Genomic DNA, 12696 nt, shown 5'->3' with positions numbered 1-12696 from the left:
TTAAGTCATGGGATGTGTGTTTAATTTTTATAAGTTTATGAAATGGTGCATCAGAGTAGGGCCTATTAGTTGTATATTGGAGGACCAAAGGAGTAGCAGTTACTATTTAAACCATTTTAAAATAATCATCGAAATAAAGTAATCTGTGAGAAATTTTCAAGAAATATGTATCTGTGTTTGGATTATTATTATTTTTTTTTCCAAAATGATGCTGATGTCTACTTGTCAAAACAGAGGACTGTCTGTGTGCAGTAGTGCCGCCACCTTGTGGTTCATTCTCTAATACCTATAAACTACATTGCAAAAAATATATAGTTTTATATAGTTCTGTCGAATGTACAGAACTTTATCATGTCTGAAAACATTCCTGAGACTAGAAAATAAACATATTCTCAAACGAACTATGATAAAGTTTAGCTTATGAATATTAAGCTAGAAACATTCGGCTCTGTGAAGCATCAAGTCTAACTATTTACATATTCATACACATTCGGTCTTTCATCAAATCAGATAAACCTACTGTGGGAACGTCACGTTAAACAATTAATATTCATGAGCTATGCGTTAGCCATAGCAGAATTCCTCATCTAGGGGCGGGGCTTGAGGGTTCAGACGAAGCGTGACGCCGTTATACTGATCCGGAAGAAAATTTCATACAAGCTCTTAACAACTGACGATATGTTTGAAAGGTTGGTTATTTCAGAACGGATTTTGTGAGAAGTGGAAAATGATCTTGTTCAGACAAGCCCTACGCTTCACTTCACGGCTGCCGTTTATTTGCGGGAGGTGCAGGACATATTCAGCTCAAGTAAGCCTGGGATCAATCCTGTTCATTGTTACATAATTCTGAGAAATAATAAAAGACGTGGTCACCAAGGGAGACAGTCTGTTTACGCGGATGACAAAGCGCGAGAAATTAAAAACAGTAAAAAAAAAAAAAATTAAAAATAATGAAAAATACATTTTCTTACATATATATATATATATTAGAAAATGTATTTTTCATTATTTTATTTTTTTTACTGTTATGATATCTATCTATCTGTCTATCTATCTATCTATCTATCTATATATATATATATATATTATATATATATATATATATATATATATATATATATATATTTTATTTTTTTTTTTAATATATAACGTTACATATTAACTTACGTGTCACCAGAGACATGCAGGTAAACATTCTGTATATTTCTCACATTGTTCATTCTAGGTTGGAGCCGTCGAGCGGGTCATTTCAGCGTTTCGCTCTGTAAGTGGAGATGAAGGCGTGTCTGTGGGCTCAGCGGTCAGAGAACAGCACGGCAGGGATGAGTCTGTGCACAGGTGAGATTTCACTGCCATAACTGAGGGTCACCTGCCTCTTAATCAAATGCAAACAGTGCAGCAGTAGCTCCACCCACAGTTATAAATAAACCAACTGCAGCGTCTTGAGTCAATCATTAAAAGCAGTAGTCCTAATGTAAGTAAAATATGAAATCGACTATCTAGTGGGTCCATTCAGCATGCACGAGGAACTTTATTTTCACCTCTTCTCTTTTCTCCCAGACACAGATAATCATGCGGTGAATACGACAGACACTTAATAACTTATGCAGGACTTCTCCAATCATTTATTCTGTTTAATCCTCACCCCAGCAAGCTTTTGTTTATCTGCCTCCTTTTTTGAGTGCTATGCTCACATCTTAAAATCCAATCAAGAGCTCATGGATAAAACCAAGTCCCAACCTTATATTTTTTCTTTTTCAATAATCCGTTACACTCGGATGGACGCCACAATTAGATCTGTCACTACTACCATTTCATCGTGACTTTATATCACATTTAAATTTGATTTGCATATTTTTTTTTATATATTTGTGGTATTTTGTCTTGCCATGTCAGATGTCGACCCCCAGATGTGGTGGTGTTTCCTCGGTCTGTAGAGGAGGTCAGTGCTCTTGCCAAAATTTGTCACCACCACCAACTACCCATGATCCCATTTGGCACAGGGACAGGCTTGGAGGGAGGTGTTGGTGCTCTGAAGGTTTGTCCAGTATGAAAAAGAGACAAGGATTTGACTGTGCCAGTGTTAAGAGTTCAAGCCTAACCTTAGTTTTGACCTTATTTTTAGAAATTTTGATACATTTTCTTTCGTAAACATCCAAGACTGTATATAAAAATTCCTCAAATTTTGCATGCCAATTCATATGACACGATTTGACATAACTGTGTGTATTTGTTAGGGTGGAGTGTGTTTCAGTCTGAGAAAGATGGAGCAGGTTCTTGATCTTCACCAAGAGGATTTTGATGTGACGGTGGAGCCAGGTGTGACGCGCAAAGGCCTGAACTCATACCTGCGTGATACTGGCCTCTGGTTTCCTGTCGGTTAGTCAAATCTTTGTGCATTATGGGTACAAAATAGATCACATAAATCAAATCAATTGGATGCATACCATAAAAAACTTGAAATAAATGTTATAAAATAACTGAAATAAAATATCTAAAAAAACGTCAGTCATACTAAAATAACACTTGATTGGATGTTTGAATACACAGAATAATTCAAGCCTAATTTAATGTTTGCCATATGTGTTATATTATTGGAAATGATTAATGGTTAAGGAAAATATTTCTACAGATCCAGGTGCCGATGCGTCTCTCTGTGGCATGGCTGCAACTAGCGCATCAGGCACCAATGCAGTCCGTTACGGCACGATGCGTGAGAACGTCCTGAACCTGGAGGTGGTTCTAGCAGATGGAACGGTCCTCCACACAGCAGGGAAGGGGCGTCGTCCAAGGTATGATTGCAAAATTACAATCAAAGCGTATTTTAAACAAAATCTTTTGTTGTCTGCATTTAATTTCCCCCCTTTTGATGCAAAACCCTTTCAGAAAGACATCTGCCGGTTACAACCTGACAAACCTTTTTGTGGGCTCAGAGGGAACTTTGGGTATTATTACCAAAGCCACGCTTCGGTTGTACGGTATTCCTGAAAGTATGGTGTCAGCTGTCTGCTCCTTTCCATCCGTCCAATCAGCGGTGGACAGCACCGTTCAGATCCTGCAAGCTGGAGTGTCCATCGCCCGCATTGGTGAGTGATGTTTGAAGCACATGGTCACAATGTGCTTAGTTTGCTGCCTCTGTTGCCATTAACGTAACAAAAGAACACTTGGTCTCCTGTGTTGTAAACTTGTAAAATCACGGACTGTGGTGCTCAAGCCAAGCTGTGTGATTTAGTGCAGAACTCTATTAATTTCTTTCTGATCTATTCACAGAAGCCTCTTGCAATAACAAACATTAATTCAGAAGGAAACACCATCCTTTATTCATAGTCAACACCGAGCGCAGTCAAGGGTTTAATGAATTGCTTGATTCTCAGAACCACAATGTGTTTCTTCTTTTGCAGTCCGCTCAGGGAAAAATATTCCACCAGTAGCTCCATCCAATTTATGAGTAATCAGGCATGACCGCTCTCTTAGATTTTTAAATCGAGGCTGCACTGAGGCATTGATTTTTAAGCCTTGACTTTCTACCCACAAAGGCTTCACAAGGCTTAATCTGTGCTGATACATTCCGTTTGCAGAGTTTTTGGATGACGTGATGATAAACGCATGCAATCGCTTCAACAACCTGTCCTATGTGGTCACTCCCACCCTCTTTCTGGAGTTCCACGGGAGCTCCAAAAGCATGCAGGAGCAGGTGTCCATCACAGGTATATGTGGATAAAACATACAACTCATTTCTACAGAAACAGTATTTTAACAGTACTCTTGAATCCAGTGTTTGCATACTAATTGTTTAGGTTCTTTTTTTTTGTCTGTACTGTAGTTCTTCTTAGTATATGACACATCTACCTATTGACCGTACTTAAACAGCAGTCGAGTTCTTCATTGAATGAAGTACATACTATTAAAGTAAAGCAATATGGACACAGGACACAGTATTTTAAATGCACTACAAATCTGGTATGAACTGTAAATGTTGTATGCTCTGCAAAACCAATACAAACTGCTTTGTGAAATGCTTCATATAGTTATTTAATTCCTCAAATGGGCTGTATATCCAGATAATGCATGTGAAAGGATGTGTCATCAGGATAGAATAATGTTCTGTGTGTTCAGAGGAGATCACGCGGGACAACGGAGGCTCAGACTTTGCCTGGGCAGAAGATGAGGAGACCCGTGGCCGGCTGTGGAAAGCCCGTCATGATGCGTGGTACGCTGCCCTGGCCCTGAGGCCTGGATGTAAGGTGGGAACAATCACTGCAAGATGATTCTGATACTTGTAAGTTAGGATATAAATTTAATACTGACTAATGGACTTTTTATTATTTTATAATTATCATGATTTTATTCTTATTTTTTTGCAATTGTGCATAGTGCACTGTAAAAAGAATGGCTGTTATCAAAGAGGTTTCCCAAACACTGCCATTGGTCAAACAAACAGATAGCCCCTCATGTCATTGGTTGAGCCACTGTTACTATGCTGGGCTGGTTGCAATGCTCAAACAGCTGTTTTGTTAGCACCACAGAGACACATTTTTATTAAGGAAAATTAGCCAACAAATGGCTTAATTATAGTTATGAATGAATTTAAAGTTGTATTAAGACAAAGTATTTTTAACATTAAAAAATTACACACATTTTCCAGACATATTCTACATATTTATGAGTGCTGTCTCAACTACTCATGTTACAGTGTAGACAAAAGAAGATCTAATTAATAAAAACTTACTAAAAGTAATTTAAGTATAACTATGTTAGAATTTAATAAAACAACATAAAAATTATAATATAAATAATATTTTTATTTCTTATTCCAGTCAGTCTGTTCATAACAGTACATATACTTGCTTAAAAATCATGACTGTTTCAAACAGGTTTCCCAAACATTCTGCCATAGGTCAGCAAATCAATAGCCCCGCCCCAAACTCACACCATTGGCTGTACCAGTTGCTATGCTGGGATGCTATGCAGAATGCTCAAGCAAACAGAGCAATGTTATAAAAAGCACCACACAGCCACAGTTAAATTCTATTTAGAGAAAACAGCCTAAAATGGCTTTTTATGAATATCAAGTTAGAAAAGGATTACATATTCATAACTCAAAACTTTATAAAAATGCACTCATTTTCTTACAGGCATATTCTACAGATGTCTGTGTGCCAATCTCACGACTGCCTCAGATTATAGTGGAGACAAAGGAAGATCTAATCAGAAACAATATTACCGGTAGTTTACCAAGTTTGATTTTCTCATTTAGTGTTGAGAATTGTTTTTACCTGCTGATATAATATATTTACATTTTTCCTACTGTAGGTCCTATTGCAGGTCATGTGGGCGATGGAAACTTCCATTGTTTAATAGTACTGGATCCTAATGACCCAGACGAGGTGCAAAGGGTTCACTCCTTCACTGAGAGACTAGCCAGGTATTTCTATTTAATTCAGTTTTGCTCCCTTATAATGATCTTCTGAGGTAGCTGAGAGGGTCTTGGCTGCAGCTTTTGTGTACATTGTCAGTTTTGTTTCGTGTAGCAATCAGTATCAGGATTATTTCTCAGTGTCTTCTGCTATCTGAAGAGCGTTTATTGACAATGACAGACATAGAGGGTCTAGTGTCTGGCTTTGGAAACAAGCACAAATAATAAAGGTCCTACCTGCCGTAAGTCATTATGGGTAAAGTGCAGTCTCTGTTGGATACAATGGACAAGTGATTGGCGCCGACGAGCAGCCAAAAAGAAGACAGAAACTGAGATCTCATTTGCTTCAACGAAACCTGGCTGACTTGATACTCAAAAGTTCTTCCTGACAGGAGCAAATGGAGTTAGACTTGGCCTTTTTGTGAACGACAGACATGACTTTACTGTAAAAGCACAGGTTTGTAAAGACTATAGCCATATTAACTGCCAATGCACGCTGAAGTTGCAACTCTGAGAGCAGAAGAAATGTTATTGAGTTGAATTTGTGTGGAAACTTCAGCAGAACAATGGATTCAGGCTTGTTACCTTAAAGTGTATAGGAACTTGGCCAGGCCTAGTTAGATGAATCTGTTCAGTCAATTCAGCTTCAATAACCTTCTGTCTGTTAAAGGAATGTGCTGGAAATGGTAATACATTACAAGAAACATGAGTTATGTAATCAGATAACTTTTTCCAAGTAACTGTAACAAATTTACAACTAAATATGAGTTACTTTTTCTATGCAAGTTACTTTGTTGTCTCATTTATTCACTGACACCTCTCCTGTCCCTGTGTTGGGAGAAATTAGGAGTGAGGTCCAGAGGCTAAGACACTTTCTTCAGCCTGAGGCTTATTAATTTCACTTTTGGTGTGAAAGGGTCCTTTCAGTTGCCAAAAATATAGCTTTTAGGTTTTTTGTTATTAAAAAACAAATAAGCAAGCACAACCCAGGTGACAAAAGGTAACATAAAAGTAACATAATACATTCATTTCCAATAAAAAGTAACTAAGTAACACAGTTTCTTTTTATGGAGGAACACAGTATTATAATGCATTACTTTAAAAAGTAACTTTCCCCATCACTGATCAGAAACTATGTCTTTTTCTCTCAAATCGGCAGTTCCTCCAGACTGCAAATCTGGGCAAAAATCAGCATTAAATAAAGCTCAATCGGTAGCATTTGGTCCATAATTTCACTTACTTCACAAAATCATTCAGACTTTCCTATTGCATTACAAATTGTGGTTAAAGTATATAATACAAGGTGTACCTTGTCATGTTGAACAGTGAGAACCTGCATGAACAGGATGAGTAGGTGTTGGATTTCTGCTGCGCCAGGGAGCCTCTGAGACCAGTCTTCATCATTTAATTGGAGAATGTGGAGGTGGAAACACCTGGGAATATGAATTGGACTGGACAGACAGCTCAGTTGCAGAGATTCCTCTTCCTGAGGAAACATTGGTCTTTCGGTGGTTGCAGAATGCTTAACATGTTCTTCCAGTCTGCCAGCCACACTGAGGTCTTTTCAGGGAACAATGTCAGATCTGGTGATTCCAAGCATCTTAAAACTGATCAAGATGACCAGATGTGTTACTGGTTTCACCCTATTTATTGCCAGTAACAATTACAGTGGATGAATTTATTTCCTCGTTGTCTTTCCCTATGCAGGAGGGCACTGGCGATGGACGGAACTTGTACTGGTGAACACGGGATTGGTCTAGGAAAGCGGGCTCTGCTCAGAGAAGAGGTCGGTCCATCGGCCATAGAGGTCATGCTGGGCCTCAAGGCCTCTCTGGACCCCAAAAACCTCATGAATCCTGGAAAGGTGTTATAAATAATGCAAACCAACACAGAAGATACTCTGTACTAGGCTTTGACCACTAGAGGTCAGGAGAATGAGGTTTGTTTTAGATTTTAAGAATGATAATGATTTAGACTATAGAGTGTTTTCAAAATCTGCACATGAAAAATATAAATTTTGTGAAAAGTGCATATGATTGAAATAAATTCTTCTGTAGTATTATTGTGAATACACAGTATTAATGTACAGGGCTGAATTTTCTAAGAACCTTGAAAAATAATTATTCCATCCTTTTCTTTTGCATGGGGCACTCACACCACTTAAATATGAATTAAAGTGAAATCATTTTGCCTTGGCAAACTTGTGCTTATTTGGGCCATTTGCCCTTCTACATTTCTGTGAATATATTTATTTATATGGAACAGAACAGAATCTGTGAAGCAGAACTCAAAACAAGAACTAAGATAAATGTGATACAGAAAATGCATTTTAATAAACTGAAAATATATTGATTACATCAAATGGTTTTGTCTCTTGTTCTTTCTTAAGTGACTTTATTTGACCTTTTTTGTGTGTTTGCAGTGGACTTGTTGATAAAAGAAAACATCTGGTCTTATTTCATCTTGTTTTAATTATATGTATGATCATTATCATTATTACTTGTCCCACAGATTGCACATCGAAATCATCAGACACTTAGTTTGTACACTCCTAGAAACAGGCATCCGTTCATGTCCCTGGAAAAAAAACTAAAAGAAAAACATACAAAATGACTTGACTTGAATGCAAAAATAAGAAAAGGATGGGTTTCGAGAGTGCCGAGTCACTTCCGCAGCCCATGCTGCACAAGATAGTACTACGCTACCTGACTCTGTTTTTATTATTTGTTTGATTTGTTTTAAAAGGTGAGGCAAAATTGTTATCCATTATTTTGATGAATGGTGTTTGTATGCCCTCATTTATAGGCACAAAGCAGAAAAAAAAAAAAAACTCAGAAATGCTCTATTTCTATCCAACATAAAAAGTAATAGGTTGTCATAAATTGCGGTTATTTTTTCTACCATTTCCATTTTACTCCTTTCTCTTTTTTCATTTGATTTGAATTTATTAATTTTTTTACAATTACAGCAACATTATTTTCTAACAGTGCTTGCTGTTTATACAGTAGACGGAGGCATCCTGAAGGTTAAATAGATTTCTCGTGAGGTTTCTCACAGATTTTTCAAAAATAAAAAGTTAATGCAGATCATAGAAATGATCTTGTAATAGATTCACACCAGTATATCTGGGCTTTACATACAGTAGTGAAGCAACATTAGCCTACCAGACGCAAGCTGGTCGGTCACATACAGAAAACATGGGAGGATGACAGAAGCTGAAATCACACACACATACACACACACACACACACTGAATACGTACTCAAGGCTTTTACAGGGAAACTGTCTGAATATTATGGTCGGCGCTTCATAATAACTGCCCAAAAATTGCAGATGAAACTAGGAAAATAGCTTTGAGCTTCTTATTATTTCAGAATCTGTAGGGGAAAGACATCTACAGTGAATTGTAAACATTTGAAGATAGACCGAGAGTGTATCTTTCTCTCCATTTATGACCGTATACCCCCATCCCAACGCATGTGCTGATGTCTTGGACTTCCTCTGGCACTAGCAGGAAACACAATTTACACATTTTCCCGCCTGTGGACACATGATCACACACATGCACACACAGAATAACTAAATATACGTCCACCAGCTGTCCAACACATCACTAACGAGTGAATTGCAAACACAAAACTCCTCCCACCAACCAGGTGTGAAACCCCGCCCCTGCCACACCCCTCTAATCAGCATCGTTTGATTGACAGGACAGGTGTGGCCTCTGGATCGATTTGCAAAGCATGGTCTACTTCCTACTTGTTTACTGCATATGCCCCGCCCCTTGTGTTGCCCCGCCCCCTCTTCCCCATCTCCTTCCATCTGATTACATACACAAGGAGAGAGGAACTGGTCAGAATGCAGACTTAACACACACGTCTATAAGAACACAGACTATGTAGAGGGGGCAAGAAAGCGAGACGTTTCCCAAAGCCAGAGATCCAGTGTTGGTGGTTTTGCCGTGAAGGGGCCGGTTAGCAGTTTAGCAGTCTCTAGCACAGCAGGCAGGAGATTCTGGGATTCTGCAGGTGGTAATGACGGCGTTGGCTGGATGAACGCTTTTATTTGGTTCAGTTTTGCGATGACACATTTCCGTTTCCATAGGTTTTGATCGAATTGGTTGGTAGATTGATTTATTTGGTTATTTTTGTGTCAGGATATCCAGGTTTAGGTCCATAAAGTGCCCTATAGTAAGAGAAAAAAGATGGAATATGAGAGTCGGGAGGTGGTCTAAATGTGGTTTGCTGTAAGTCAGCTGTGTGGGTGACATATATAGTGCATTTATACATAGAAAGAAAAGCATGTTTAAAGGTGCTGTATGTAGGATTGACACCGAGTGGTTAAACTAGGTATTGCAGTCCAAATTCAAAATATTGGAGAGGGTTTTTTTCACCTGGCCCCTCCTCCTAAGACTTGGTTGCCAGATTGATGACACCAACATGAACGAGCAAACTTGACAATGAATGAAATGAAATATGCTGTGTTTTCCGCCAACTGGCAACCGGGGGTGCCGAAATACAATTGGGTAAACTGGCAGTGGGTGGGTTTCACAAACCAAAACACATTCCGGCCTGGAACCATAGACTGTATAAAAACATGGACGTAGTGTCCGTGACGTCACCCGTAGTTTTCTGAAGAGCGTTTTTGAAGCTCAAAGTGGGCGGAGTGGGCCGTCGCCATCTTGGCAACGTGTCACTCCCGGACCATCGAAAATGGGCAAAAAGGTGAGAACTGGTTGCTGAAGCCACGCCCACCTAGCTTGATGGCAGTGTCAGCAGCAGCAATCCACCTGTCACTCAAATGGTCACGCCCTTAATTATGCAGAACTTTAAGGCTTAATATAATTTAAACGGATGACTTATAAAAAAATTCACCCCCCTCACAGTTGTCATGAAGGGCAAAATTAACTATATAGACCAAAATCATTTTTTGTACCAGGCTGTAAACATGTTTTTTCTGTTGTAAAGTTGGGCATTTTAACATGGGGAGTCTATGGGACTGACTCCCTTTTGCAGCCAGCCTCTAGCGGCCAGTTCGATGAATTGCAGTTTTAGTCACTTCCTTGTTGTGTTGTGAATGCACATTTTCAAAGGAGAATAACTGACTGTAGCATTTTTTTTAGGTTTAGGTTTAGGTTTAATTTTGAAGCTTTTACACGACCACCTTTCAATACCATGTCAATGAAGAAAAAAATATAATACACTAATAGAGTGGTATTAAGTCTAGATCTTTGTAAATTTGATTTTTTTCAGGTCTTCAAAGTGCCCTGATGTGAGAGGAAATGAGACAGAAGAAATATGAGTTATACTGAGCCCGTGGGGGTTTTCACACTTGGTTTATGTCGGGGTCTCAGGTGCTAGTCTGCAAATGGTTTGCATTAAGTCAGTGGTGTGGGTGAACATGCATCTATACATAGAAACTCAAGTTTGAAGCTTTAACCAGATTGCTTTTCAATACTAGACCAAATCAATAAATTACAGGGGAAAAATCCTATATAAAAATAAAAAGAATAATTGTATAGTATTATATCTTATGCAATATTCAACTTACTTCTACTGCTACTAAAAATAAATCAATAAATAAATAATACTTGAGTATTATTTTTAATAATAATAATAATAATAATAGGAGAATTGTCTGAGTTCTAGATGTTTGTGAAAGTAAAATTTTTTTAGAGGACAAAAGTGTGAAAACTTGCATTTGCATATTATTAGTTATTTGTGATATTTTAATAACATTAATAATAATTAAAAATAATAATATACTATTGAAGTGGTCTGAGTTCTAGACCGTTACAAAACATGGATTTTTTTTAGAGGACTTAAGTGTTAAAAAGTGTTTAATTTGCAAAATAATAATCATAAAAAGTGTTCTAGAGCTCCGTGAACACAATTATATATATATAGAGGCCTCAAGAGTGAAAACCTTTAGGTGATACTTTCACATTTACTACATGTCTAAAAATGCTCCTGACAAGTTTAAAAGTGCGTTCACGATAAAAAAAATAATAAAAAAATCCTGTGTTGCTACTCTGGAAAATGCTTTCTATAGTCTATTTAAAAGTGGTGCACTGAAGTAATGAGATAATGCTGCTAATTACTGTTTGATAAAGTCAAAAATTCCAATATAAAAGGATTACTTGAAATATCAGCTTACTGAGATACATGTTTGCATGTAGGTGAATATTTTTATACCTTTCTCAGTGGTATCAGAAGTAGATGATGGAGGTCAGTCTGAAGGATGTTCAGGGCAGGAGCGGTTGATCTCAAACCAGGAGTCTATACAGCTAATGAAAAAGATGCTAACAATGTCAGAAATACAGAAATACAACCTTTCCATTAGCATAATGCTTTTAAATGATTCTACTAATGGTTATTAAGATTGTCACAGTGTCCTGTGCCACAATGAGTTCCAGCTTTAAATAATTTTGTTGTCTTTGCTAAAAGTGCAAGAAATGACTAAATCACAGCCAACATATTTGATGTTTAATATACAGCTATGTAGAGCAGGATGTCTTGCCGGTTGCAGCTGGTTAGGCCAAAAATATTACGATTATTTTAGCAGTGATAGGATTTATCAGTTGTCACTTTATTCTGCCTCGCCAGGTTGGGACTGAGCGTATAACTTGCTTGTGGCAAATTTCTTTAATTGTGCTTCAACATCTTAAAACATCTCAAGTGTGAGCCGCAAAAGTACGTCAGCAAGACATGTGGTTCACTTAAAGGTGTCTGAGGTTTGAGACAGACTTTCCAATACGTGTGCTATTCAATACCCAGAAGCCTCCTGCTGAGACACCATATACAGACATGAAATGTCAATCATAGAGTTACATAATCACATAATGATATATAGGACATGACAAGGTTTGTGTTTCATGATCAGCAAAAAAACAAAAAATAAATAGAATTTAAATTCTCAGGCAGTTTGAGAGCTGAGACCGAAGCTCATTTATAATATTTCCCATCATGTTTAAGATCAGACTGACACAGGGTTGGACACAATGAGGTCTGTCATTATCACAATCATTTTACCAGTACTGGTGTTGATTAAATAGGTATTAACCATATAAACCGCGCAATTAAAATGGGGAATCTAAAGTGTTGTTGCTGTCCATCTCACCTTTTGTGATAGATACAGAGGCACGGCAGTCTAGCGATGGTGTCTCCCTGCTGTAGCTCCTCCAGACATATTACACATTCTCCTGCATCTCTTGACAACACGTCATCTATAACACATAAACAGACACTCACAGTGAGCACATAATGCAAACCTCAAAAACT

The 12696-nt window shown here is 37.8% G+C and overlaps 2 protein-coding genes across 2 annotated transcripts in view; one reads left to right on the top strand and one right to left on the bottom strand.

The window, feature by feature from the left end:
* The first annotated feature begins 594 nt into the window (after nucleotides 1-594).
* Nucleotides 595-7778, top strand: LOC109051297 (probable D-lactate dehydrogenase, mitochondrial). Its single transcript, XM_042715203.1, has 11 exons — nucleotides 595-808; nucleotides 1226-1338; nucleotides 1897-2038; nucleotides 2238-2379; nucleotides 2633-2792; nucleotides 2887-3086; nucleotides 3579-3707; nucleotides 4117-4244; nucleotides 5136-5226; nucleotides 5314-5425; nucleotides 7124-7778. Exons 1-11 carry the CDS (start codon nucleotides 728-730, stop codon nucleotides 7287-7289), a joined length of 1464 nt encoding a protein of 487 aa, XP_042571137.1. The 5' UTR covers nucleotides 595-727; the 3' UTR covers nucleotides 7290-7778.
* Nucleotides 7779-7867: 89 nt separating this feature from the next.
* Nucleotides 7868-12696, bottom strand: part of LOC109051185 (E3 ubiquitin-protein ligase znrf1-like) — a 29365-nt gene continuing 24536 nt past the window's right edge. Inside the window, exons 3-5 of the mRNA XM_019068739.2 lie at nucleotides 12536-12641; nucleotides 11611-11702; nucleotides 7868-9601 (exon numbers count right to left, since the gene is read on the bottom strand). Coding sequence (XP_018924284.1) covers nucleotides 11645-11702; nucleotides 12536-12641 — 164 coding nt within the window. The 3' untranslated portion in view covers nucleotides 7868-9601; nucleotides 11611-11644. The remainder of the gene's footprint in view (nucleotides 9602-11610; nucleotides 11703-12535; nucleotides 12642-12696) is intronic.

The sequence above is a fragment of the Cyprinus carpio genome, chromosome A25 (genome assembly GCF_018340385.1).
Source record: "Cyprinus carpio isolate SPL01 chromosome A25, ASM1834038v1, whole genome shotgun sequence".
NCBI lineage: Eukaryota > Metazoa > Chordata > Actinopteri > Cypriniformes > Cyprinidae > Cyprinus > Cyprinus carpio.
Note: the sequence above shows the minus strand (reverse complement) of the source record. Positions and strands in the feature narration are given on the sequence as shown.